At 45.1% G+C, this 27,085-nt stretch overlaps 1 protein-coding gene across 4 annotated transcripts; it reads left to right on the top strand.

The window, feature by feature from the left end:
- Positions 1 to 422: 422 nt before the first annotated feature.
- Positions 423 to 26,278, top strand: MAP3K14 (mitogen-activated protein kinase kinase kinase 14). 4 transcript variants are annotated; one of them, XM_034755794.1, is made up of 16 exons: positions 423 to 533; positions 8,376 to 8,648; positions 9,613 to 9,682; positions 11,779 to 11,989; positions 12,126 to 12,701; positions 13,934 to 14,071; positions 17,517 to 17,646; positions 18,431 to 18,562; positions 18,980 to 19,084; positions 19,269 to 19,432; positions 19,848 to 19,998; positions 20,673 to 21,014; positions 23,237 to 23,343; positions 23,695 to 23,839; positions 24,355 to 24,455; positions 25,325 to 26,278. In XM_034755794.1, exons 2-16 carry the CDS (start codon positions 8,396 to 8,398, stop codon positions 25,487 to 25,489), a joined length of 2,790 nt encoding a protein of 929 aa, XP_034611685.1. In that variant the 5' UTR covers positions 423 to 533; positions 8,376 to 8,395; the 3' UTR covers positions 25,490 to 26,278. The 4 variants fall into 4 exon arrangements, with proteins under 4 accessions (XP_034611685.1, XP_034611686.1, XP_034611687.1 ...); XM_034755795.1 differs by having other exon boundaries at positions 439 to 537; XM_034755796.1 differs by lacking the exon at positions 423 to 533 and adding an exon at positions 1,339 to 2,378.
- The last annotated feature ends 807 nt before the right edge of the window (positions 26,279 to 27,085 follow it).

Below are 27,085 nucleotides of genomic sequence, written 5' to 3'. Positions count from 1 at the left end.
AAGCGGCTTCACGGCCTAATGCGCACGCGCAGCGCCGCCTCCCTCCCGCCTCACTTCCGCAGCGGGTAAATAAACAGCCGGCGGCCCTCAACCTGCGCACGCGCTGTCGGACGATTCCTGCCGCGCCCAGAGGGGGAAGGGAAACGGTTTGCAAGAAGCCCCGCCCACTTCTGGGAAACCACAGGCCCCCCCTCCGCCCAATGAAAGCCCAGGACATCTCTCGGCGCGTCAGAGGGCGGGAGCGGTTGTCGCTTCCGAACCGGCGGAGTGGGGCTGGAAGGAGTGTGCGCGCGGATTGGTTCGTGGGCTGGAGGGGGCGTGGCGAGAAGGCGGGTCAGGGCGGGTGGGCGGGGCCGCCTCAAAGAAAGGGCGTTGGCCGCAGGCTAGGACCTGCGGCTATTGGGCGGCGGGCCTAGGGGCGTGGCCAGGCAGGTGCCGTGGCAGACACGGCCCCCAGCCCCGAACGTCTCAGGCGCCGTGGAGGGAGCCTGAGGGGCCGCGCCGCGCTCGAGGCCCCCGCACGGACCGGAGCGGTAGGTGAGCGCGCTCGCGGCGGGCGCGGAGCGTGCCGGCCGCCTGGCCCCTCCCCCTGCTGCGCGGCCGCGGGGCGCGTCCCCGTTCCTCCCCCGGCCGGCCGGCTGGGGGCCCCATCGCTCCCCCCTCAGCACCCAGCGCGGGGCGCTTCCCTCGGGCCGTGCGCCCCGCCCTGGCCGGGCCCCGCCTCGGGCAGCCCCGCGCTCGCCGCCCACGGGGGGCGGGGGCCACCCCCCGGCTGACGTGAGGGGCCCGGGGCCGCGGAGCTCCCGAGCGGTTCCCCCGGGCGGCCCGGCGGGCGGCACGTTGCCTTCAGGAAGTCCACCTGCTCGCTGTGTCGCGCCCAGGCTTGGCTGGCCGGCTCCGGCAGGGGCGCTGTGGGGCCGTCGCGGCAGGGGGGTGGGGACCATGCGGGTGGTCGGGCTGTGAAGTGGGGGGCTCGGGATCGGACCCCCGGCAATAGTCGCTTCTAGTCACTGTAGGGCGAGGGCAGGCGTCCTAGTGAGCACCCCAGTGCACCACTGGCTGGTTGGTCTGGGTAGACATGAAGCCAAGGAAACGTAGCTCCCGTATGTCCGTTTTAGCAATCAGCCTGGCAGCATTATAATATTGAATTCAGTTTTTTTAAATGTTAAGCAGTAAAACCCCTGTTAAAGTAACTAGCTCTTATAAAAAAAAAAAGTTCCTATACCAGAAATCCGAGCTAGTTCTTGTAATAAATTGACTTCCTCAGTTTGAACCTTCTGTCGGGAAGCATCAGCAAAGGCTGTTTGTTTGAACTTGTTAAAGTAAACTCTCTTATTTTTTAGTCTGTTACAATTTGACAGGATTGGCTTTGCCAGTAATCTCTGATATCCAGAATGTTTCGAGAGGAACAGTGACGTATGGTATTAGTAAAACATCGACTTCATTCATTCAGTGGAGTGCTGAAAGAGTGACAGATTTCTAATAGCTCTGAAATTTGTGTGTATGTATTATAACCTTAAGTATTTAGTCAAGGTTTGTATATATAGCTGAATGTTGTTCTGTTCATTTGGAATCCACCCAGGTGTTGTCTAACCCAAACATCTTCACATTTATTTTCCACTTTATGTGAAATATGTTTAGCAAATGTTTCATGAAACATTCTTGAAAAAAGCATAGTATTCCTAAATGATCTCATTATCGACTAATATGTATTTTCATTCTACAAATACTAGAGGCTTGAATTCAATTGAACCTACTCTTTCTTTTCCACGTGTTCTGGTGAGAGCTTCAGAGTCTAAGAGACATTTTTAGCTTAGATGGTATTTTTCTACTAGTGAGCAGACTTTCCCTTTTGATTTTTGAAATACCTTGCTTCCTGCCTGCTCTCTGCTTTTCACAGCAAAGAAGCACTCCTAATAAGTTAGGAGATTAAATTGCAGACTTTGCTGTTTTGATTGGGAGTTGCTAAGTGCAGATCTACAAAAGCTATCCTTTACAATGGGGAGGAGAGAATGAGGCAGAGACCTTGAGATCAGCCAATCAAAATAAACTGAACTTCAGATCTTATTCACTTGTATAACTGTCTGTTTACTCACCACTCATTATCTGACCATATCACTTCTCTTTAAAACAACATTTTTTGACAAAAAGTTAAAATACTACTTTGCTGATTAATAAGTCACTGCTGCGGTTGATTTCAGATGCTTCCTGTCTGCTTCATCTTAATATCAGTTAAACTGGAAACATACATGCGCTGCCATGCACGAATTGAAAGTGGCAGCATGAAATTGGTGTCCATAAACAACTTGCAAGTTGCTTTTTAAACCGGATTTCTGAGCCCTCATACAAGTGATATTTCCTCTTTGTCTATGCACAGTGTGAGTCGACATATGGATGTCTTCAAATCTTAATTTCAAATTAATCTGAGCATCAAAAGTACTATAAGTTTTTATATTAACATTTAACTATCTTAAATCTAATGGTTGTGCAATTATCATAACTGACAGCTCATTCAAAAAAATTGAGCTACTAAGTGATAGCTGTCACAAGAAGCCGAGTCTCTCTGAATAGCATACTGTTACTTTAACCTTTTAGTAGCAACAGTTATGTGGAAGGAGAGGCCAGGTTTTTTGTACAAAATTGTTGGGATTCTTCATTTTTGTATTTGGCATCTTGATACCACGGTGATGAGTGCTCTAGAAATACCTAAATGGTTCTCAATCTAAAAGATGAAATTGTAGATACTATAAATCTTTAAAATATTACTGTTTGACTAATAGTATTTTTCTCAGATTGGACAGTGAAACTAAATGAGTCAGTTTGACTTTCTGAGTCTCATTCACCATTATGATCTTGTGTTTGGGTTCACAAGATTAAAGGGGAATATTTAAATGAAGCTTATATGGAAATGCTTCGATTGCTACTAAGTTTAGTAAAACCATTTAAGTGAAAGCTGATTTCCTGTTGATATTACAAAATATGTCATGTAAGGGTCTGGGGGAGAAGTAGCATGGTTGGTGTAGATGGGACCAAACCGTTTTAGTGTGTCTTCTGGCATTGGATTTTACAATATTTATAATATTTGGTGACCGTTTCGTCCTGTCTACACAGAAAACATTGAATTATTGTAACAGTTTATTATTATTATTGCAGTTTTTTGTAGTGTAGATAGGACCTAGATGGGAATGTCCCTTTTAAATACCATCTTATTTTAAGCTGGGGATATAATATTAGCAAATAAGCTTGCTTAAGAAATGGCTTTTTAAAAAATGAGGTCAGGATGTTGTGTTGGACTACTGGATCATGCAGGTTGATGGAGATGTACAAACAACTAAACTTCATTGAAAATAAAACCTTGTCTAGATTGCTTACTAACTTAATACTTGCAGCTTCTATGAGTTATTTACAAAATGCTTTGCAAATATTAACTCCGCTAACTTGAATGGAATGGGTAAACGTGAAGGTATGTCACATTTGGGCAAATAGCTTTTGCGAATCTCATCCCATTTCAATAATATGAAAAGAACGTCATTAGGAGATAGTTTGGGCCCTAGACATAAGTGTGTGTGTGTGTATGGTGGGGGGAGGGGAATTAAAGATAGACATGTTTAAGCATTTTTTTTTTAATTCACTAAAGTTTTAAATCCAAACAAATATTTCCCTGCAGCATTGTATTACATTGCAGCATTGTAGTGGTGTATGACCCTACTATTTCTTATTACTATTCACTATTCTAGTTCATTAGTCACTCAAGTGTAAAAAGTAAGCAGTATAAATTATACAAACTTATCTTCAATTAAGCCCCCAAAGTTTTCAAAATGTATTAACATGAGGAAAGCTGTTTTAATATGACTTTTTTAGCCGATAATAATTCATTAAAATACACTGTTTTGCATAGGAGCACTTGCCAATCTATTATGGACCAATGAACCTTCTCTGGTCCTTATAGATATTCTTGTCTGTGGAAGGAAAAGTGTAGTGCAAGAGGTGGGGAACCCTTCTCTAGAAGGATAGCAAGTCATTTAACCCACGCTGCTTTCAGTTATCAAACACCAAGTCTCTGCACAAAGCCTACATTTAACTCCATCAGGTACCCAAGATTTCTTTTGCCGATACCTTAAAATTGCAGTAAATTGTTGGGAGAATGTTCTCTGTATTCTAAATATTTCTTTAATCCATTCTGGGACAAAACTGAAACTTCCTCATGCTGACTGTGCTTGTCGAACTGACAAGGAAAAAACAGAACTATCTTAATTTCAATTCCACTGAAACATGGGCGGTGGAGGAGGTCTATGTATACCATCCAAATTGAGGAAGGAAAAGATGGCAGAAAAACATAATTTATAAGCTTTAAAGAAGGCATAATAAACTTTTAAGAACTGTCAGTTGATAATGGACTTTTTACATGATGGAATTGGCATCTTGTAGTTCTGTACAAAATTCTCAGCTTCAGAGAGCATTCTGTATTCTAAGGTTTTTCTGTTGAGCCTATAACTGACCTATAGCTTTCCACAAGTGCTGTTCTCCTTGTGGCAGCTATGATGTGGGTAAGAGATCATACAGGCTCAAGGACTTTTTTTTTTTTTTTTTTTTTTTTAAACCATCATGTTGTCTAACTTCTCAAACATCTGAGCCTTGGACTACTCTTTGCTTCCTCAGTTCCTGTCTGTGGTGGGAGTGCACTTGTTGGGCATTAGAGGTCCCAAAAAAATCTCAGTCTAGGGGATGGGAACGTAGCATTCCCTGTTGGTGTGATGTGTAAATTCCTGGCTGCATCCTGCAGTTGTGAAGCTTCATTTTTGGTGGCCAGGTATGGGTCAGCAAAGTAATGTTGCTAAGACTTTAATTGCATGTTCTAATAAACCAAAAGCAACTTATGGGTGACCTGAGTTAAATGCATTGCTCATAAAACTCATGTCCCAGAGGCAGCTATTTATTTCAAACAATGTCAGTCTGAAACAGTTGTTGGACATTATAGCTATATATTTCTTCTAATAGCCTTAGATTTTTTTTTTTAAGTAGCCCTCTTAAATGTATAAATTGACTTAAGGCAGAACTCCCAAATGGCAAAATATAAGTTGCCTGACTGCCCTGACAAAATGCTGACTAGAACCCTTCCAAAATAGCAATTGGCAGGGGAGATTTGATCTTCACAGCAACTGATTAGGAGCAGGTATAATGTGCTATAGACTTTCAGACTTTGAAATGCTCTGATCTGCTTCACCCTTGTCCAGCTATAAATCTAAGCTCTTGTTTAAAGTTTATTTAAAATCACAGTAAAAGTGTGTTTGTCTGAAGAGACAAAGTCCCTGCCCCAAAGAGCTTCCAATCGAAGTAGACAATGTTCAGATGAAGAACTGGAGTGGATGAGTGGTGCATCAGAAAAGCAAAGTGATCAAGGCTGGGGTTTTAATGGAGCTGAAGGGATTTGAGCACTCTGTTCCCTTTGAACTTCAGTGGCATTTGGGTGCCTATTTGGGGAAAGAGTCCCTGAAGCCATCAGACCAATGGCTGTACATTTTCAGTAGTGCTGTACGATAATTTTCAATTTGCTGCTCATATGAGGGAAGGTAAGCTATGGCTATGTCTTTGCTGCCAAAAAAGGTGTGGTTTTTTTTTTTACAGTGAGATAGCCAACATGCATCAGTTATCTCACTGTAAAATCTTAGCAGAGACAAGGTGCAGTTAGTTTCTAACTATGATGGAGCTAAGTGAGGTCAATTGCAGGTAGATGATATAGTGTTTGCCTCTCCTAGCTCTGTTGCTACGTGGCTGCCCCCCTCTTGTTGTTTCTTTTTCATGGGTCTGTTTTTTCAGAGCAAGTCTTCATGGTCAGGCAGGGAAGAAATCTGGAAGTGTTTACATTTAGCTTAATCATTGAGTTTGTCTTTTTTTGGCAAGATGAGGCTTGAAATTAAAGAAGCAATTTCATTAATGAAACTGGGAACACCTGGCTTAACTGCAGAATATAGTCCTAATAAATGTTGCATTTCTGTATCATTTTTCTTTCTCACCAGCTAGAGTATGTATTGACAGCCTCATGGGAATGTGATTGCTGCTGCAGTGGTAGGGTGTCAGCCTGATGGACAACCAGCAACACAGCCCCACTGTGGGGAGCCCTGGAGCAAACTTCTCTTATGAATAGTGCTATGAAATCTTTAATGTCTGTTCAGAGCCCACAGGACCTTGGCCCAGATCCTCAAAGGTATTTAGGCACCTAACTCCCATTGATTTCAATTAGTTAGGTGCCAAAATACCTTTTCTCTAAAATGTAACTGAAAAAAGCTGTATGCCAAGAGGTGGTAAATGCCTGCAACCTAATCAGTAAGAGTTGTGGATACCTGGCACCTTTCGGGATTAACACCTCCAACTGTGCATGGAACAGAGTTTACATACGTGGGAAGGGCTGAATCTCCTCTGCTGGGATTGGAACCTGTGGTTATAAACATGATGGCCAGTCCTTTTTATTCAGTCTCCCATTTCCAACTCCATATCTGTGAGAATTCCCACAACTTAGTTGTCCTTAGTTGGAAACTGAAATTAGCATTACAGTATAATTTGAGGTAACAGGTAAACTCATCCAAATTTTTGATTTTTTTATTCCTTCACAGCCCCATTGACTTGAATCACTTAAGTTGACTCTACAGTGTATTTAATAAAGAGCCTTGTTTATACTAGCTACATGGGATTCCTATTGTTAAGACTGGTATTCCTCCTTTTTAATTTACACACAAAATAAGTCTTCCTCACACTGACTTAAATGTCAGTATATCTGTGTGATTCCCTTCCATTTCAAGGGAACCAGGAGTTGATGTGATGGTTCAGTCTCCCTAAATGTATTTAACAAAACTGAGGTGCAGTTTTTGGGAAAGATATTGATGTTTTAGCTTGTGGTTTTTGGGGGGTAGGGTTCAGATATATCCCTGGGTCTTGGAAGGGTGAGGGGAAGGTAAGGAGAGAGTCCGAAGGAAGTTTATTGCAAATTAGGAGAATGTGAATTCGAGCATAGCTCTGAACTTGTCTACTAGGTCACTGGTGGCTTGAGTCAGTCGTTTGGCAGGCTGACTCTCTGCTGCCCCGGGAGATTAGTTCAGAGCACTTGGACTTGACATTATTTCTGTAGAGAAGAGGCAGAGGGGAGTTAGTGTAGTGAGAAGGATTCTGTCACCAGCACATCTTTCTCATAGCAGCTGTTCTGTGTTCAATTAGCCTCTGAATGCAGTCCTTGTTGACTTATCTTGTATACTTGCTAGGCTGTTGGGGGCCTTATTTGCTAACCACACAAAAGTATATGCACTTGGGTCCAAACAGTTCATTTCTTTCCTAAGGTGGCCCTTTAGGCACTGATCCTGAGAGGTGCTAAGCACCCTCAGTGCTCCTTTGAGGATCATACCTGCAGTCACCAGGGGCAAGTTTGGATTAAGTTCTGTTACTCCAGGCAGTGACCAGCAAAAGCAGAGTCTGTTGAGCGCTGTGTGATACTCAGTAAGCTGATGAGCATGCGCTTGGAATAGTCCTGTGTTTCTGCTTTCACTGGGTTTTATTTAAACATCACCTTTCCCTGTCTTATGTTTGGGGGCGGGGGGGAGAGCATGGGACTTATAATATTCATCTGTCTACACTTACTATAGGAATCTGAATTTTCACAAGCTGTTTAATAAAAGAAGCATTTGCTTTAAGATCTCGTTCTTACTGGTGGATGGATTGGAATGAGGAAATGACTCATGACAGGCAAGGAATAGCTAGAACATACTTTCCTCTTTTTAATATACAAAACCCAACAAACTCAAACTCCCTCCCCCTCCAAAACAACCACCCTTAACACAAACTGTAAGAAAAAAATTCAAAGATGGTAGGGAGTGCAGGGGAGAGAACAGCCAGGAATATTGACCATTTCAAAGGTACAGGTTGTAAGGGGATGTGCAGAGAATATGGAAGCCGCAGATCCGCCAGATAAATCATTCAGGAAACAGAATGGAGATAAGTGACCATTCCCTCTTTAAAAGGATGGGGCTTTGAAACGGTTATGCTCGATTACTGTTTGTAGTTAGGCCACATGAATATGAGATGAAGGAAAAATTTTCAGTCTTAACCTAGATTAATCTCCTCTCTTTCTTTTTAATATCTGAAATAGTTTGTTATTTAGATCTGATCTAGTGGTAAGAGCAGGGAACTGGGACCCAGGATGCCAGAGTTCTATTCACAGCTCCCAGGTTGTTCTGTGAGACCTGGGGGAACATATGGTGCCACCAAAATTTAAGCTATCCCTTGCTTCATGTAGGTGTTCAAACTTAATTGTTTGAGACTCTTGAGTGAAAGAATCTACAGAAGGATAAAATATTATAACAAGTTTTTTTTTTTTTTTTTTTATGCAGTGTCTTTGTGAACCTATGAAATGGCTGTAATGGAAATTGCATGCCAAGGAGCTCCTGACCCTACCATCGGGCACCAAAAGGAGCTTTCTGCTACTAAAGGGCTGAGTGAAACAGTGAGTGAGAAGCAGAGCAGTGTTTGCAAAGTAGAAGATTCAGAGAAAGTTGCCTTCCACAGTCAATGGAAGATCCTGAAAGATGTGATCACCAAAGGAACAGCAAAAGAAGAGACGGAAGGGGGTTCTGCATCCATTTCCATCATCGCCCAGGCTGAATGTAAGTTGCCCAGTGTGATGCTTTTGTTGAGGGGAGTAGGTAGTGCAGTAGGGCATTTCACCAGCTTTGCATCTCTGGAGAGCTGGGTTCGAATCTGTCTTTGTGATTGCAGGCAGGGTGAATTTGGTGATCATTTTCCAGTTCCCCTTTAGCCAGATCACCAAACCTTTGACTATTGTGGCAGTCTCTGCTGAATAAAGACCAAGTAATGGAATAGCAGGGTTGTTACAGGCCATGACTAGGGGGTATTCTCAGAGCTGCATAAGGTTGCTCCTACAGCAGCACCTACTCACACTATAGTCCCAAGCCAGGGCAATTGGTCCCTGATTTTATGACCAGCAATGAACATTCTATGGCAGTAGGTCCTGAATTTCTTGAGAAAATTCCAGAAGATGCAAGGGGAGAGAAGATTCCTAGTGTTTGGGGAGTGTTTGATGTTAGAAAAAATACTGTAGTTCTTCATAATCTGTCATAACTAGGGATCCTAGTGTTCCATGATGAATCCCTCCCCTCCCCCCAGATAAAAAAAATCTCCAATTAAAAAACACACCCAAATCTGTGTGTTTGGGTATGTTTGTGTGTGTGTGGTTAAAACGAAATCTGTCAGCAGGAACCCTGATGCCCAGAGCTGTCAGTGTTAATTCCCCATATTCCTGTGTGTGTGCTGGTGGTGCAAGGTTCTACTATAGATGTGTGGTTTTTTTTTTTGTTTTTGTTTTTTGTTTTTTTCCCACAAAATGTAAAAACTAAAGATTTTCTGTTAAAATGCAAATTCTGTATTTTTCTGTGGTACCCTGATTTCTAAGATCCCTGGTCATGACCAATATGGTGACTTATTTTCCTGGATTACTGTTTGGTTCAGCAAGATGTTACCACCATTTCCTTGTTCAGACACTTTCTGCCATCAGTGGAGACCATTGTCTAGTATTTAAGCTTTATGGTGATCTTGTTTTCTCTCCTACAGGTGAGAACAGCCAGGAGTTCAGCCCCACCTTTTCAGAGAGGCCTTTCATAGCTGATAGTAAACGTTACAGGTGAGAGGCCTTTAAAATAACTCTGGTTTCTCTTGAAATCATATAAATATTTACTGGTCTCACATCACTCTACTTAAGTGGTGCTCCTTTATATACTGCTACAGTTTATTTAAAGAAACTCTGTTTAGAATTGATTAACTTTTTTTTTCTAAGGAGTGTGGGGAACTTGCAACACTTTTTTACCCAGGTAACTTTCCCAACCTCTTTACGTTTGCATCACATCCTGTCCTGTGACATGCTGCCCCACAAAGCATGTTGAGGGCTATGTGTTTAGCTATCTTGCAGTCATCCTTGTTCGTCCCTAGAATCTTGATTCTTTCCCAGTGAACAGTTACACCAAAATCACCCTGAGGTGGGAGCTGAAAGACCCTTTCAGTTTAGGTCCCTGGGTTGGAGGAAGAAAGTTCATGGTAAGGGACATTTTTCAGTCTTCTCTGACTGAAGAATGTATCTTCAGCCAGGTTCATGCATCCTTTCTCTGGAAAGCTGTGGTAGGCTGGATTGGCTGGTGGGGGCAATGATGGTGCAGGTCAGCGTCCTGTTCCCTGGAAACAGCAGCAGGAAGAGCAAGGTGGGAGGAGAAGGACCCACACCTATAAGTCTGGTGTTGCAGGACTCAGTAGCAGTGCCAGGAATCCAGAGAGGGAAAGAGGAAGGGTGGCAGAGAAAGGCAGGAGAGGGAAATTGAAGGGCAGGGAGCAGCAGCCACAGGAAGGGGATGTGGAACTTTGGGGCCCTTCTGCCTTGGCTGAGATGAGGAGCAGCAGCGGCTTGATGGGGAACTTGGAAGCAGAGCTCAGTGCTGATGGTGTCAGCGAAAGGAGTTGTTGCTCTGGAGTAAGAGATGGTGGGGCTTGGTTACCTGTGGCCAGTCAGGTATAAGCTTCCTCATTTTCAGCAAGTGCCCAGCTTCCTCCTAGCCCTGCAGAACAAGTTCCAGTCTGGATTGCTTTGATATGGGTTTAAGGGCACCACAGACCAGATGAAAGCTTCTGGGGGAGTGGATCTGATTCACAGGGCTGTATGCTTGACACTTCTGTTTTATACCCACTGCTGCCTTACCTTCCACTGGTGCGGTAGATGTTTTCCTCTATGCCAGCAACCTTTGAAAAAGTGCAAATTGTGCTGTCACATCATTTAATCCCTTAAGTGTGTAAGAAGTACAAAGAAACATGCACTATGCTTAGTGCTACCATCTCGTCATGAGCTTAGCACTCATAACTCAGCTGCTAAATCAGCTAAATGTGCAATGATAGAAGAGATTTCTGGGAATGATTGAAAAAGCTGTGAAAAACTCTACGGGTACTGCGTAAAGAGTAATAAGGGCAGATGGCTACACTGCTTGGACCAATACATGATACTTACCTAAAATTAGAAATTCTTCATGTGAGGAGCAGTCTCACCTCTTCTTCTCCTGCCATTGCTGTTAGATGAAAACAAACAACTTCTGATGGCTGGTGACTAATGAATGACTAATAAAGTAAATATTTGTCTTCTGAAAGAGAAATCTCTGGGTGGTGCTGGTTTGCATAGCTATGCTTTCCTAGTAAAACTAGCTTCGTTTTACTGTAGCAGTCATCACAGACTAGAGGTTTTTGGCTTAAATTTTGACTACTCTGTTGTAAAATAATTGGTCCAGATCCTTTCTTTAACTCTACTTACTTTTAAAAAGCAAATGTAAAGGTCTTTGTTCTAAGCACACTTACAGATTTCTTTTAATTAAGCTAGATTGTGAACTTAATAATTAAACATACATGCAATACGCAGCAAGTCTGTGCCAATAAAGCAACTTGGCAATGATTTTTACTGCCAGTGGCTCCAATAGTCTCCCCGCCACGGCCTTGCTAATCTATACCTTCCAAAATACGTTGACAATGTCTTCTAGTGGACCCAGTGCTGTCTAACTTCTTTCATGACATCTTTTTCCTGTGTAATGCCAAATATGCTGCTACATTTGTAACTTTCCCTACTGAGAAAGCAGTATTGGTAATGTCCATTCCTGTCTGGTTTGGTTTCATTGGCAATGATTGGCCAGGGAAGATGTGCTCCTGTTGTTTGTCATATTAAAATGTGTTCTTTGCTTTTCTTGTTGGTAGCCGGTCAGACAGTCTTGATCAAATCCCGAACAATGTGGCCCATGCTACCGAAGGGAAAATGGCACCAGCCTGCTGGAGGGCAAGGCATCGCGGGAAAGGCAGGAAGAAACGTCGCAAGAAAAGATCCAGGGTCAGAATACAAACACTGGTCTCTGCTAAGCAAGGGCCCAGAACTCCGGAACAGGAAAGTTGTACACCGATCCCAGTCCAGGTGAGAGAGACAAGCTCAGCCCAGGGTTGGGAGGGGAAATCATAGGATTAATATAATTCTTTGAAGGTGAATTTGAATTTTGAGACTGGATTTATTGTTAGAGTTCCTGCCTAACTCTCTTCCTCTTGTGTTCCAGGAGGATGAAACTCACCAAAACGCTCTCTTCAGTAACAGCTCCTGTTTTTCAGAACCTTGCAAGGACTCAATTTGTGATCAGATACCATTTGAGAAACCTAGAAAAGTTCTGCTCGTAGGCAAACTCCATTCGCTAAGGAACCTGCACAGACCAGAACTGCACAAGTTGATAAGCCCAGTACAGTGCCTGAACCATGTTTGGAAGCTACACTGTCAGGGTGATTTTGTGCCTCAGCCAGAGACTCTCCATCCCTTCCCTTACAGTCCTCTTTGTGCCATGAAACATAATCCTCGGGAGATTAATCTCCTTGATGATCGGGCCTGTGTGAATGGCGAGCGTTGCTTTTCTGGCCTAAGCTTAGAATGCAGCTTACCAAAATGTGTCAGCCAGTCCCTGGAAACCAACTTGGACAAACTTTCTGTGGAAGAATATTTGGTGGATGCTCTTAAGGGGAGCGTGAGTCTCGGTGAGCCGCAGAACTTAGCCAGCCTGGCCAAGACGTGGAGAGGAGGCGGTCTGGATTTGAAGGAGCAGTTTCAAGAGACAGATGACAATGAGGGGGTGCTGCTTACTGAGGTGATACTTTCAGCCTAGTACTTGGGCTGACATGGTGGCAGGCAGTGTGTCCATCTCTGTTTAATAGGACACTGAATTTACACATCTAAATGCCTCTTAGTGATGCATGGAAAAGACTTCAGTAGAGTTAACTCAGAGATGGAGTCATATCTGTAGTGGTGTAAATTCTCCCATAGAGAGCGTGCGTGTGAATTTAAGCAATACTCTAACTCTTGCAATCTGCAATGTCCTTCATAGTTCCGTGTGGCTTATAATGCCTCAGTGAGAGCCATCAAGAGCTCGGTATAGTGGGTGTTTATAGTAGGAAGAAGTTTGGCACATAGCCAGTCTTCAAAGATTTCTTTTGATTATTTTTTCAATGGTAAAAGGGCCGCATGGGTGAATGGGTCATAAGCTTTTATTTGCCATAGGCAATTTGCAGTTTATTTTGAATCCAGTAGTCAGAGGGTTGATAAGCTGCACCTGCAAGATTTTTCCCTTGCACCTGCACCTGTTTGTTCCATGTACCAACAAGCTGGGTGATTACACAGCTAAATACCCATTGCATAGGCAGGGCTTCCTGGGACAATGGAAGCACATGTAAATCGTGCAGCACAAAATATCCACCTGCTTCAACTTCTGGATCTTGTTGCATTAGCTGTTACAGCAATGTCCAGTGGGTGTATTGCATTGCTCAGCCTGTGGAAAGGACAGCCTTTAAAAGATAGACTAGTTACCTAGAAATCTTTAGGTCTCCAGGGGATGGCTCATTTTCTCATTGGGACGGAGGGATAGTCATTTTGATCCTAGAGACCCAACCAGTGACCCAAGAAATCTAGAGGGAGGGGAGGGCTTGTTGAAGGCAATAATTGAAAATCCCATCCCAGAGGTGGTACTGAGTGATTCTGGGACCCTTAACTCTTCTATAAGGGGTTGCCGTGTTAGTCTGGATCTGTAAAAGCAGCAAAGAATCCTGTGGCACTTTATAGACTAACAGACGTATAGAACCATGAGCTTTCGTGGGTGAATACCCACTTAAAGCTCATGCTCCTAAGTGGGTATTCACCCACGAAAGCTCATGGTTCTATACGTCTGTTAGTCTATAAAGTGCCACAGGATTCTTTGCTGCTTTAACTCTTCTAGTTTATTTTGAAAATCCCAACTCTTTGCTCTCCTTCTTAGACTTGACACAGCAGATTGGCAGCCATGTTCCTGCATGCTTGCTTCATCTTGTCTTTACTTCTAATCCTTAGAAACTAAAGCCGGTGGACTATGAATACCGAGAAGAGGTTCACTGGACCAAGTGCCAGGACTCTCTGGGTGTTGGCTCTTTTGGGGAAGTGTACAAAATAGAGGACAAACAGACGGGATTTCAGTGTGCTGCCAAAAAGGTAACTTAAGAAAACAGGAAAGCTTGATATGTCCAAAAAAAGAAGGCACCAAGAAAGTAAAAGCTGGGTCTGTTTTCATTCCAACTCCCAAGAACTCTAGATCTGAGAGTCAGTGCTAATGAGGCTGTGCATCCAAGGGCAAACTGCAAAGCATTGGTACGGAAACACCAAACAGAACTTTTGTCTGAGGTGAGGGAGCCTGTATTTCAGCGATCAGATCGTCTTCTATCGACCTTCACAGCATTCTGTGAGGTTCACTTGTTACTGTGAGCTGAGAGAAGCTATGTGGACTCTGGGTAATCTTAAAGATCAGAAGTCTGTTTTTAGCTGCTGCATGAATCTAACTGTATTCTTAAAATGTGTCCAAAAGCAAAGAGCAAAAGGTTAGGTGCTCCTTTCTATACTGGATGAGTGTATCCTGGAAAAATGTGTGGCTGCCTATACCCTAAAAGGGGGTTAATTTTAAGGCATTTTCTCGGCATTATCATTTGCATATTCTGTTTAAACAATGCCTGTAAAGTGTAGCGAATTTGTATTCTGGGCTCTGCAAAGGAACTATACTTTTCCAGGATCCTACGTGGTCCAGCATGTTTTAGATATTGGATAGTAAACAAAGTCAGATGTTTTCATGAAATGTTGCTTGATGCGCATAGAACTTGGGAATTTCTTTGAAGATTTGTCTTAGCTATGCCCCCACTTTTGTAGGTAGGTATATTAATACAAGTTTGCATTCTCTCATAATCTCACTACATAGTCCTCTAGATATCAGAGTGCATGTACTTTCTGTTGGCTGTTAAAAAATACTTTTACCCCCTATATTACTCTAGTCAAGAGTGTGGGAGGTAACTGACTTTTAGAAAGTTTGGGTTCAGAATCCTTTTGAGTATGTATTTTCACTTTTTAAAAACTGTTTTTCTATACTATAAATAAATAAATCTCAACTTGACTGATTACCTGGTGGAGACAAACAAGCAAAAATATAATTAGCCAAGTTGAAAAAATAATACATCTGATCTCTGCTGACATGTTTCACTTGTGAGCTGTGCAGGAGAGAGAGTTAATACAAACCAAAAAATGCTGCAATACTAAAATTTGCCATGATACCTAGTACATTTAAAAAATAGACACACACAATGACTTATGGCCACTACACGAGCAAGTTATGCCGATGTCATAACATACAAAATCTCTTCATTTGGGTTAATTATCTACCTGGCAAACACATGCACTCAGATAATTTTGCTACAGTTTTATTGTCCTAGTTCAGGGGTGGGCAAACTACAGCCCGCAGGACAGATCTGGCCCTTCGGGGCTTTGGATGCGGCCTGCGGCACTGCCACCACCACGTTCCTGTGAGGGGCAGAGGGCTCCATGCATTGCCCTTGCCTCCAGGCACTGCCTCCCGCAGCTCCCATTGGCCGGGAATGGGGAACTGTGGCCAATGGGAGCTTTGGGGGAGGTACCTGGAGGCACGGCAAGGGCAGCACACTTGGAGCCCTCCGCGCCCCCTCCCCAGGGGCCACAGCGCTTCCTGGAGCGGGACAGGGCAGGCAGGGAGCCTGCCCTGGCCCCAGTGCGCGCTGCTGCCACCCTGGAGCTGCTTGAGGTAAGCGGGGCCAGAGCCCGAACCCCTCCTGTACCCCACCCCCCAACTCCCTGCCCTAAGCCCCCTGCCTGCACCTCGCACCCCAACTCCCTACCCTGTGCACCTCTCACCCCTCCTGCACCCCAACCCCCTGCCCTGAGCCCCCTCGTACACCCCGCACCCCTCCTCTGCCCCAATCCCTTGCTTGGAGACCCTTCCTGCACCCGTACCCCAATCCCCTGCCCCACATACTATTTCCCCACCCAGGTCCTAGTTGCTGCAGGGTAAAATTTTCAAAAATGTCTGTCACTTTTGAAAATGGGACTTAAGTGTTTGAAAATGTTACCCACAGGTTTCAGAAGGCAGCTGTATAGATAAAGGAATAGATTTCTGACTGAACACATTTCTTCATAGTCAAAAATAGGTGGATTTTAACCAGCAATTAAGAAATATGAAGATCCAAGTTATGATACTTTAAAGTCACTAATGTGGAAACAGGGCCGGCTCCAGGCACCAGCAAAGGAAGCAGGTGCTTAGGGCGGCCAATGGAAAGGGCGGCATGTCCGGGTGTTTGGTGGCAATTCAGCAGTGAGTCCCTCTTGGAGTGAAGGACCCGCTGCCAAAGAATGAAGCGGCGCAGTAGACTGGCCGCTGATTGTGGATCTCTTTTTCCCCCCCCCCCCCTTGCTCCCCCACTTGGGGCGGCAACAAAGCTGGAGCAGGCCCTGTGTGGAAATGAGGTGCAATGCCTGGCTTGCCCGAAATTAATACCATCTCTGTTTTTACAGAACTTGAGCTACCTACCCATGTCTTATCAAACTTGATTTCGGCATCTGGCTTTTAAATTCTTGAGATTGAACTCAATCAATCCAGCTATGGCTGGACCACTGACAACAATGAAACATGATGCATCCTTTTCCCACCAGTGTCCAAATGAGTCATGGTTTCCTTCTTGTCTTCAGCAGTGTCTAGTTTTGTTTTGTTTGGCCTACTGATGTGAATCAACTTTCTACTTAGTTTTTCTTGTGTAGCATAGCTACTGCCTAAAGAGGTGGTGATAAATAGAGCAGATTACTGTACATGGGCATATAAAGAGAACTTGAAATCGAGTCTATTTCAAAAAATTACTTACAAGTTCTTCTGGGTGCTACACCTTCCCTGGTTTTTCTTCTCCTTTGTGGCTTTTAACATCACATTTTCCTGGTATTTATAAAAATGTTTTCTTCCTGTTGTATGAAAGACACGCACAAACAGGGACAATGACTACAGTGTGTGCTATCAGATGTACAGAGCAAACTGAAAAGTGAGATTGACAGGAAATTTTTCTCTAGTTTGAGCAATGTGTTGGGCTAGATAAATGTTCAGACTGAAGTGTGTGTGAAGTTACCAGTTTCCCTTTTAAACAAGACACAACTAGAGCTGATTTTATCTTCCTTCCAAAATGTTATTCTCAGCCATAATCTGGAGACCAAGGGGAGGAGGCATTCTGGGGAGAGGGCACTGAAGCCTGAGCTGTGTCTTCTGGCCATTTTTAAAATGCTATATAGCTTTGAGTGCTAGGGATTCTTGTAGTGCATTTCTTTCTTTCTTCAAAAGTGTCTGGCTCAGAACACCTAGTACTGTCTCTCTTGTACTCTGTTGCTAAAGTCCAGTTGGCTCTGGCTGTGGAACAGAAAGATAATCTGTTCTAGTGCACAGAGAGTGCGTTTGGCCAGAATTTTGAGTGGTGCTGTCCCACGTGTGGAGGGCAGAGCTGCATTTCCAAAGGAATCCTTTAAGGGGAGGGTGTTGGTACAGACCTAGCTGAGCTGTTGGAATCCAACATCTTGACTCTCCAGTTTTTCTTCTCTGTTTCTCCAGGTGCAAGTCGAACACTTTCGTGCAGAGGAGTTGACGACATGTGCTGGAGTAACAAGTCCCAAAGTTGTCCCTTTGTATGGAGCTGTGAAGGAAGGTCCTTGGGTTACTATCTTCATGGAGCTAATGGAGGGTAAGGAAGATGGAAGCACCCTTGTAACCATCAAACGAAGTGGGCATTGATGTCCTTGTCTTCCCTCTTTCGCCCCCCCTCCCCCTTCCTCCCCGGCCACAATTTTAAATGTTTTTATCCCTTTGGTGGTCTTCTGGATTTTCTCTAGAGTTAATTTCTTGGGGGAGGGGGGCTGGTGGCTGTGGCAGGTCAACACCACTAGTACATAGAAATGGACATCTATTTTGAGTGATCCTCCCACTTCTGGATTTATATTTCTAAAACTAGAAAGCCGACAAAATTCCTCCAAGCCTATAACTAAAGCAAGCACCTGTCTCCTTTGATGCTACAGTGTTTGCTACTGAGACCAAAGTTGTGAAATGAATCTCTCTGATCTCATGTAATATACTGGTATGGAGCAGGGAGCATGTGTTGAATCTGATACTTCCCCTGCACACAGCTCCTCTTCTCAACCAGGGGCAACAGAAAGCACTGCCTCTTCAGGGATCAGTTGATGACCAGAAGAGACTGGATGGGGTTGGTCCTGTCAGATTGATGATTGGTTGCTGTGAGGTCACTGAGTTATGTGAGACCAAAGTAAGGGACTTGAAAAATGGAGGTTACCTTGGACAGCAAGAACTCTGGGAATAAATAACAGGAACTTTCCCATTCGTGGGAGGCAAATGTCACCCCTCTGATCTTATGGCTTTCTCTGGCCCTAGCAGAAAGGGAGGAATGTTAAAGCTTCTGAGGAGTACTGGGCAGATCTAAGACTGAAATGTGTGCACTCTGAATTCTCTCCTAGGTGGCTCACTAGGCCAGCTGATTAAACAAAGTGGCTACTTGCCAGAGGATAGAGCCCTCAGTTACCTGGGTCAAGCATTAGAGGGTCTGGAGTATCTTCATGCTCACCACATTCTGCATGGAGATGTCAAAGGTAGGGTTCCATGTAAAACACCCTATTACTCCTCTTCCTCTTAACATCTGACAGAACAGGCTCCTACTAATTCCAGATGGCTGCTGGGTGGCTCAGCGGGTTAGTGCACTAGCCTTTCAGGCTCTGTACATTCAGTCAGAAGTGGTGAGTATAGTAAGCTCCACTTATTCCTCTCTACCCCTCCATTTGGCATGACAGTGCTTGGGGAGGCCCAACCCTGGAGTAGAGGGGACTCTGAGGTCAGAATTGGCAGACTCATGCATGGCATTATGCCTTGCTCTAGTTGCTGGTATTTGCTTACTTTTGTGAGCATGAGAAGAGTCCTAGGTTTGGGTTCAACAAAGACTCTGGCTTCTGGCTTTGGCTTCTTTTGCATAGGGCTGACCTCAAATTGATTTTAAGCCTTTTCAATGGCAGCGGACAACGTGCTCTTATCCAGTGATGGAAGCCGGGCTGTCCTCTGCGACTTCGGCCACTCTGCTCGCCTTCATCCCGATGGCTTGGGGAAGTGCTTGGTGACAGGTAAGGTTCTGCCATGGTTCTGTATTGTCCCTTTTGGGGCCACGTTGCCTTGTAAGCTATAGCTCTGTATGAAAGTTTTGGGCACCTGTGGGCTGCATTTGGCTCCTGGATCACATTTTGACTACTTCTTAGTGTACACTCAGCAGGTCTGATGGCAATCTCTGAGTTTGACTTGTGTCCCTAGGGTGCTACATGCCTGGCACAGAGACTCACATGGCTCCAGAGGTAGTAATGGGAAAACGCTGTGACTCAAAGGTGGATGTCTGGAGCAGCTGCTGCATGATGCTGCACATGCTTAATGGGTGTCATCCTTGGACCCGGTATTACAACCACCCTCTTTGCTTAAAGGTGAGTGACCAACAGCATGCTATGTCAGAAATCCAGAGTGACAGACAAACTCTGATTCTATCTAGCAAGCTGGAGTGAGCCACAGGGATAAAATCTGAAAGGTGCAAATAGGGGACTAGAAGGTGGTGGTGTTCTTAATTTGGGAGCAGCTTACTTTTACTTGTGTGCATGAACAACTGGCTTCTTCCTGTTTCTCCTTTGCTCATCACTGAGGTGAACGTTCTTAACTCTTTGTAGAATGAATTGTTACCAGGCCTCTGATCCTGATTCCATGCTTTTTAAGCCATGGCATCGAGAGACCCAGATAAGTGGTGGACGTGGCCAGCTTAGGGGAGAACTTGTCTCCTTTGGAAGCAGACTGGAATGTTTGTTCATTCAGTTTAACCTCTTTCCCTTGCTGTTTTATGTGATACAGATAGTCAAGGAGCCACCTCCTTTGAGGGAAATCCCACCTTCCTGTAACCGTTCCACTGTCGAGATCATTAAAGCAGGGCTAGAGAAGGAGCCACTTAAAAGAGCTTCTGCGGCTGAGTTGAAGACTAAGGCTGACATAGCTTTGCAGGAGGGTAAGAATGTCCTGCTTCTAAGGTCATGCTCATTTATTACTAAGTACAACTGGGAAGAAACCAGCCGCATCTGAAACATGCTTCTTGTGACGCAAAGCCTTTCCCACATGCAAGTAATGTACAAAATGACTCCTGTTGGTGCTGCCTTGCTGCTCCTCGTGTATGCGCAAAACACCCTGGGGTTGGACGGGGGCCTGTAGCTGACCCTGTTCGTATAAATCTTCAGGAAAGGAGCTATGGTGAGTTCAAAGGCCAGATAGTGCTATTTTGAGCACTATTGCTCCCTTGCATCCCTCTTCATTGTTGGAAGCAGATGTTGTGCTCTCTGTGAGGCTAATGTTAGCATGAGCCAAGGCTGTGGTAGGCAACCCAGAGCCCTATGTGTCTCCCACTATCCAACGGCAAACAGCTGGTGTTTGGTATATAGCAAATCTGAAAATAGTGTGTTTGTCACATCCCTAAGTAAAACCTGTCCATACGCTAATGTTCCTTCTTTGAGACTATCTCATCCATCCCCTGGAGAGTTTGTAATCTGCCAGGAACTGATTTACAGGGAAGTTACAGGCTTCATCTTTTGAAGCCCTTGGGTATTCCACAGCAAGATACAGTGCTGCCCGCTTTAGAAGCTTGCTGCATCTCTCTAGAACAGTCCTGTATATGCCTTTGTTTTGTAGTGGGAGATGTGAAGAACCCTTGGAGAGAATACAGAGAACCTAGATGCTTATCTTTGGATGAAAAAAACAATCTGCACACCTCCCTGTCCCCAACAGTCAGCCTGATTTCTGAGACTTTGGCTAGCCCTGGGTCAGCTCCTTGCCTATCCCAAAGCTTGCAGCCACCATCTCTGGAGCTGACCGAGAAGACTGGGGTAACCCCTTGGAATCTGTGCAAGGAGTTACCTAGGATCTGCGATCCACTTTCCCTCTCCTCCCTGGCTCCTGTCCCCACCAAGAGCAGCAGCTCCTCAGAACGGGCAACAACTATCTCGGAACAGGAGCTTCAGCAGCTGGAAATAGGTAACAGGGAGCCTGTCTCTCTACTGTTAACAGAACTTGGGATGTGGTGATGCTGCTGCTGTTTTCTGGCTTGTATCAGTTATTCTCTCTGGTGCCCAGAAATGGTTTGGTTTTGTTCACTTTTCCAAGAAAAAGGAAAACTCCATTTGTTACACCCCCGAAATTATCAAGATGAGTGGTTCTCAATCACTAACGTGCATCAGAACCAGTGTTGTGGGATTCTGAGACTAATGCTTCTAGGTTCCCTGGTCTTCCTTAATGAAGGGCTGTAGTGCCTTGCCACTTCTCAGCCCCATTCGGTTGCAGAGCCTAAACTCTATTGAAAATTTGCACATGCCCCAGATAGTGTGGTATCTAACTTTGGCTGCGTCAAACCCCGTTCTTATGTTGGATGAAGCATAATTGATGGGAGCTGTGGAAAAACTGACCAGTGCAGCCAAGATCTGTCTGGTAAACTGGTGAACTTCCTGGAGAAGTAAATATGGGAAGTATGTCTCCTGTGTCCAGCAGCCAAGTAGCTTGATTTCCAGTGTCTCGGAAAGTTCAGCAGGAGCACTGGTCAAGTTTTAGTCCTTTCCATTGCCCAGAATAACACTAATATGCTCTCTCCTGATGTAGACAGACATCTTATTTCACTTAATGAATGAGCTGGAAAGCTGCAGGAATAGTATCAGAATAATCTGAAGTCCTTAAATATAACAATATCTTCATTAATGATCTGGAGGATGGTGTGGACTGCACTCTCAGCAAGTTTGCAGATGACACTAAACTGGGAGGAGTGGTAGATACGCCGGAGGGTAGGGATAGGATACAGAGGGACCCAGACAAATTAGAGGATTGGGCCAAAAGAAACCTGATGAGGTTCAACAAGGACAAGTGCAGAGTCCTGCCCTTAGGACGGAAGAATCCCATGGACTGCTACAGACTAGGGACCGAATGGCTAGGAAGCAGTTCTGCAGAAAAGGACCTCGGGGTTACAGTGGACGAGAAGCTGGATATGAGTCAACAATGTGCCCTTGTTGCCAAGAAGGTTAATGGCATTTTGGGCTGTATAAGTAGGAGCATTGCCAGCAGATCGAGGGACGTGATCATTCACCTCTTTTCGGCATTGGTGAGGCCTCATCTGGAGTACTGTATCCAGTTTTGGGCCCCACACTACAAGAAGGATGTGGAAAAATTGGAAAGAGTCCAGCGGAGGGCAACAAAAATGATTAGGGGGCTGGAGCACATGATTTATGAGGAGAGGCTAAGGCAACTGGGATTGTTTAGTCTGCAGAAGAGAAGAATGAGGGGGGATTTGATAGCTGCTTTCAACTACCTGAAAAGGGGTTCCAAAGAGGATGGATCTAGACTGTTCTCAGTGGTAGCAGATGACAGAACAAGGAGTAATGAATGGTCTCAAGTTGCAGTGGGGGAGGTTTAGGTTGGATATTAGGAAAAACTTTTTCACTAGGAGGGTGGTGAAGCACTGAAATGGGTTACCTAGGGAGGTGGTGGAATCTCCTTCCTTAGAGGTTTTTAAGGCCCGGCTTGACAAAGCCCTGGCTGGGATGATTTAGTTGGGAATTGGTCCTGCTTTGAGCAGGGGGTTAGACTAGATGACCTCCTGAGGTCCCTTCCAACCCTGATATTCTATGAACACAATCTTGGCGAGTTCCTGTCAGATGCAGTAGGGCAGTATTCCTGCAGAATGCTCCTCTCTAGTAGATAAGGAAATTGTTTGAGATTTGCTTGATACCACAAAGTGGGGATTAGCATTTGTGGGGCCCTGTGCTCAGATCATTAGCCCAGTATTCCTGCAACCTTATGAGCTCTGAATACTCTCCAGGCAAGGGATTACAGGGACTAGGACCTGTCTTAAATTCCAGCTTGGCTATGAGTTCTCTAGACACAAAGCAGGAGGATCCGGGGTGGGTGTCTTGTGATCAGAGTACTGAGTTGGGACTGCTGGGTGCCATTCCTGGCTCTTAGCTTGGCAAGTGATGTGTAAGTCACTTCCCTGCTCTGTGCCTAAGTTTCCACCCCCTTTACAGTGGGGACAATAATACCTACCTCACAGGGAAGTTGAGGGTAATGTGTTATTTGTAAAGAGCTTTGTGCTGCTTTAGTACCCTTCATTCAGGGTTTAAAGTATTAATTACAGCAAAAGGGAGAGGGGTTGGGGAGGCATGGGATCATAACAATTGCAAATCTCTCTGATTTCCTCTCCCTTTTGCTTTTAGAGTTGTTTTTGAACAGTCTGTCACAGCCGTACTCTCTGGAGGAGCAGGAGCAAATGCTCTCGTGTCTCAGCATTGACAGCCCGCTCATGTCTGATGCCAGCGAGAAGGTGAATAAAAAACCACACAGCACCACTGCTGGGATCTGAGAGGCATCTGCCTCCTGATGTAAAACAGGAGGTACAGTGTCTCCAGCAGTGGAGACGTGGCAGTACGGCCCCTGGCAGATGTGCTGCCTTTACCATTACCTCTGGGTCGATCTGTGGGTGGCCTAGGGACTGTTCTGTGGAGGGGATTCTCCCTTCTTTGGACACAGGAAGGTGGGTGCTGGTGAAACGTTCTTCCGTGTGCTCTCACTGTGGTTTAATAGTAACAATCCGACGGTGCTGTACTGGCAAATCACATGGCCCTTGCATATGCAGGATCAGGGAAGCGAGCTGTATGTGCGGTTACTTTTTCAGAACTCTCTGAAGGCCTCTCCGAGCCTGAGGGACACCATGAGCTCTGGGGTTCACTCCTGGAACAGCCAGACCGACGGACAGAGCTTCAGCTGGAACAACCTGCTGTATCGCAGTCGGTACACGGACACCCCCAGCTATTTCAACGGTGAGGCTAGTTGGGTCTCCAAATCTTGATGGAAATGGGGTGGACCGAGCTACCCCCTATCTTGAGGGGGAGAGGGTGGTTCCGTAGCCACTGTGCGTGAGAGTAGCAGTTTTTTCCAATTTTTTTTCTCCCCATCGGAACAAAGGAACCATCCCTGGGAGGTGGGAGAGGGTCTTGCTAAGCCTGTGACATTTCATCTGGTAAAAAGCACATGAGCGTCAAGAGAGGCTGTGCCCACAGCTCCTGGTGAGTTCATGGGGTGCTCTGGCCCTTGCAGAGCAAGGCAGCCAGAGGAAAACTGCTGAATGCGTGGCTTCAAGGGGTGCAGCTCTGTGCCTCCGACACGTTTGCAGTGCCTCTGGGCGCATGAGACACTTAGTGGCAAAAACCTATATCTCAGGCTCCTACCAGGACATGGGTCACTGACTGATCTCCTTTAGAACAACTTGTACGTTGGAACCAGAGACACTAACTCCACCAAGCTTGAGGTAGAAGTAAATGGCTCTCTGTTTCAGGAGTGAAAATCCAGATCCAGTTGCTAAGTGGAGAAAATCTTCATATCCGAGAGTTCCACAGGACCAAGGTGGGAGACATTGCTACTGGGATAAGCAGCCAGGTGAGGGGCAAGCAGAATGCTGAGATTCAGATGGTGGCTGTTGGGCCATCGCGTGCTGGCCAATAGTGGGCTACTGCTAGAGGGCAGCTAGTGGTGGCTTGGGGTTAATGAGCTAGTCCACTTACACACACACACACACACACACACACACACACCCTCTTGACTTAGGTGTAGTACTTTTAGACAATGTTGAGAGAGGGTTGAGTTGTTCAGACTTCTAGGGCTCTTTCTCTGACTGGAAACGTTGCTGGTTTTCTAGGGAAATTAGAATACGGCTTGCATAGAAGAGGCATGTAGTGAATGTCAGCTAGAGAAAATGGCTGCACATCCATTTATAATGGCCCTGAGTGAGTGTTGTCAACTTCCATTGTAAATACTGGGCTGCCTTAGCAAGGTGTGAGGGAAGGCAGGTACCAATATCCCAGGATTGTGAGGCTGTTGATCTTAAAACGCTTTGACCTTCTCAGAATAAAGGGGCTGTAGAAGTGTAAAGGATTTGTACTGTTGGACGTGTACCCATTTGGGATAAGCCATTCACTTAAGGATCACAGAACAAAGAGGTCCAGCTAAAGAGAAAAGGCTACAGGAGTCACAACTAACCCATCCATCCCGGTTAATGAAGAACTAGCAGTAGGCACTAAACTGTGTGCGGAAATCCAGTGCAGGATAAATACAAACTATATTTGGCTTCTGAAATGGTCTATCACCGGGGGGAGAATTAGGACATGATCCCTGCCAAGCATGAACCCCTTTCTCCTTGCACTTTTCATTAATCAGAACGCTGTTAGCCAGCTAGAGTATTCCTGTCATGCACTGAATTAGACTTTGATTGCCAAGTGCCACTCAGCTTTGTTTGCTCTGGTTCACAGATACCAGCCTCTGCTTTCAGCCTTGTTACAAAGGAAGGTCAACCTGTTCGCTATGACATGGAGGTTCCGGACTCGGGGATAGAGCTGCAGTGCACCCTTGCTCCTGACTGCAGTTTCGGTTGGACCTGGAGAGTCAAGCATGGTCAGCTGGAGAATAGACCATGAGGCTCTTGGTCTTGGAGGTCACTTCCTTATGTTGAAGCATGGAATTACAGAAGCCCACAACCAGCTTTGCCTGATAAGCATCAAATGTAGCTATTGCTGTTTCCTACTGAACTAGGATTCGGGGTTCAGCTACTCCCTGCTTTAGTGCATCAACTCCTTGCTGCTTGGTCTGGATTCAGTCTCTAGACAGGCACTGTCCTCGTAGGGCGCTCTCTAGAGCGAGGGCTGTGTACATGCTGCGAATGAATGCAGCAATGAGGAACTTCTGCAGAGAGGAACAGGACCGTACCACTGTGCATCAGCACTTTCCAGGAGAATGCTGGGGAGCGGGCTGGACACACCAATTGCTCAGAACTCCAACGTGAAGTCAGATGTTGAACTCGCTAGAGGAAGGAAGCTAGGGATCTTGAGTGTAGTAAGATGGTGGATGAGGAGGTGGCAAACTTCTTTCTTGGTGGAGGAAAAATTCTGTTTCTGTAAGTTTTGAATAGCATCACTGCCTTTAAGACTAGAGCAGTGGAGGAAAATAGAAGCTGTAACTGGCTGGGTTTCAGGGTTATAATCAAATCATTGTATTCGGTTTCCCTCCCCAGCAGCACTCTGTTTTTTGAGGTTGCGGATTCTAATCAGAAAAGGATTAGGGCCACTCTCCAGAAAGGGTTTTCCGTTCACCTCTGATTTCAACATCCCTTCTGTAGTTCTGGTCCACAGAGACCTTGCATTATCCCACTCTTTCATTATTGTAAGCAATGTATATCAAGTAAGGGAATACATGGTCTGGAGGCTTGAGAGTTGACTCCTGGGTTCTGTTGCCAGCTTTGCCATTGATGTGCTGTGCCTTGACTAACCTTTTTGAGAGTCAGTTTGTCCATATGATGGATAGAATACAGATGGGAGGAATGGCAGCTAGATTTAACCCCTATGGAGCATATCAAGGTCTATGAATGACAGGTACTATGTAAGTCCTCTGTTAGAGCCATGGCTAAGAGTACTGTAAGGAAGTAAGTATCATTATCCCCATTTTACAGATCAGAAATCTGAGGCAAGAGCAAAGAAGAGACTTGGCCAAAACCTCACTCTGAATGTATGGCAGAGCTGGGGCTAGAACCCATGGCTCCTGACTACAGCCAGTGCTTTGTCCACAGACCATGTTGCAAATTCTAGTGAAACGTGCAAGTAATGCTGGGCTAAAGTACAGTTCTCCTCCGCCTTGATTAGAAGATGCAAGCACATTAAGCCTCTAATCTCCAATGGTCTCTTGCATGGTTAATGTTTCTGGCTGTGTTACATGATCAAAAATCCTGAATCAGAAAATCAAAGCTCTTGAAAATGTGAATTCCAAGATGAGTGGAACTTGTGTATCACTACACTGCTGCTCAGCGTAGTGATATTTCTATACTTGTTTCATCCCAAAATACTTAAGAAACCTAGAGAGAGTATATATCTGTTGTAGCTGAAATGCAGCCAGCTCTTGCATCTAGCAGTAACCAGCTAGCAAATAACACATGGCATTCCCACGGAGAGGGGAGACTTGCGTTCCATTACACTTCTCTTAAGAAAAGTGTCATGGGAATTCAACTTTTACTTTTGATGGCG

The sequence above is a fragment of the Trachemys scripta genome, chromosome 23 (genome assembly GCF_013100865.1).
Source record: "Trachemys scripta elegans isolate TJP31775 chromosome 23, CAS_Tse_1.0, whole genome shotgun sequence".
Lineage (NCBI taxonomy): Eukaryota > Metazoa > Chordata > Testudines > Emydidae > Trachemys > Trachemys scripta.
Note: the sequence above shows the minus strand (reverse complement) of the source record. Positions and strands in the feature narration are given on the sequence as shown.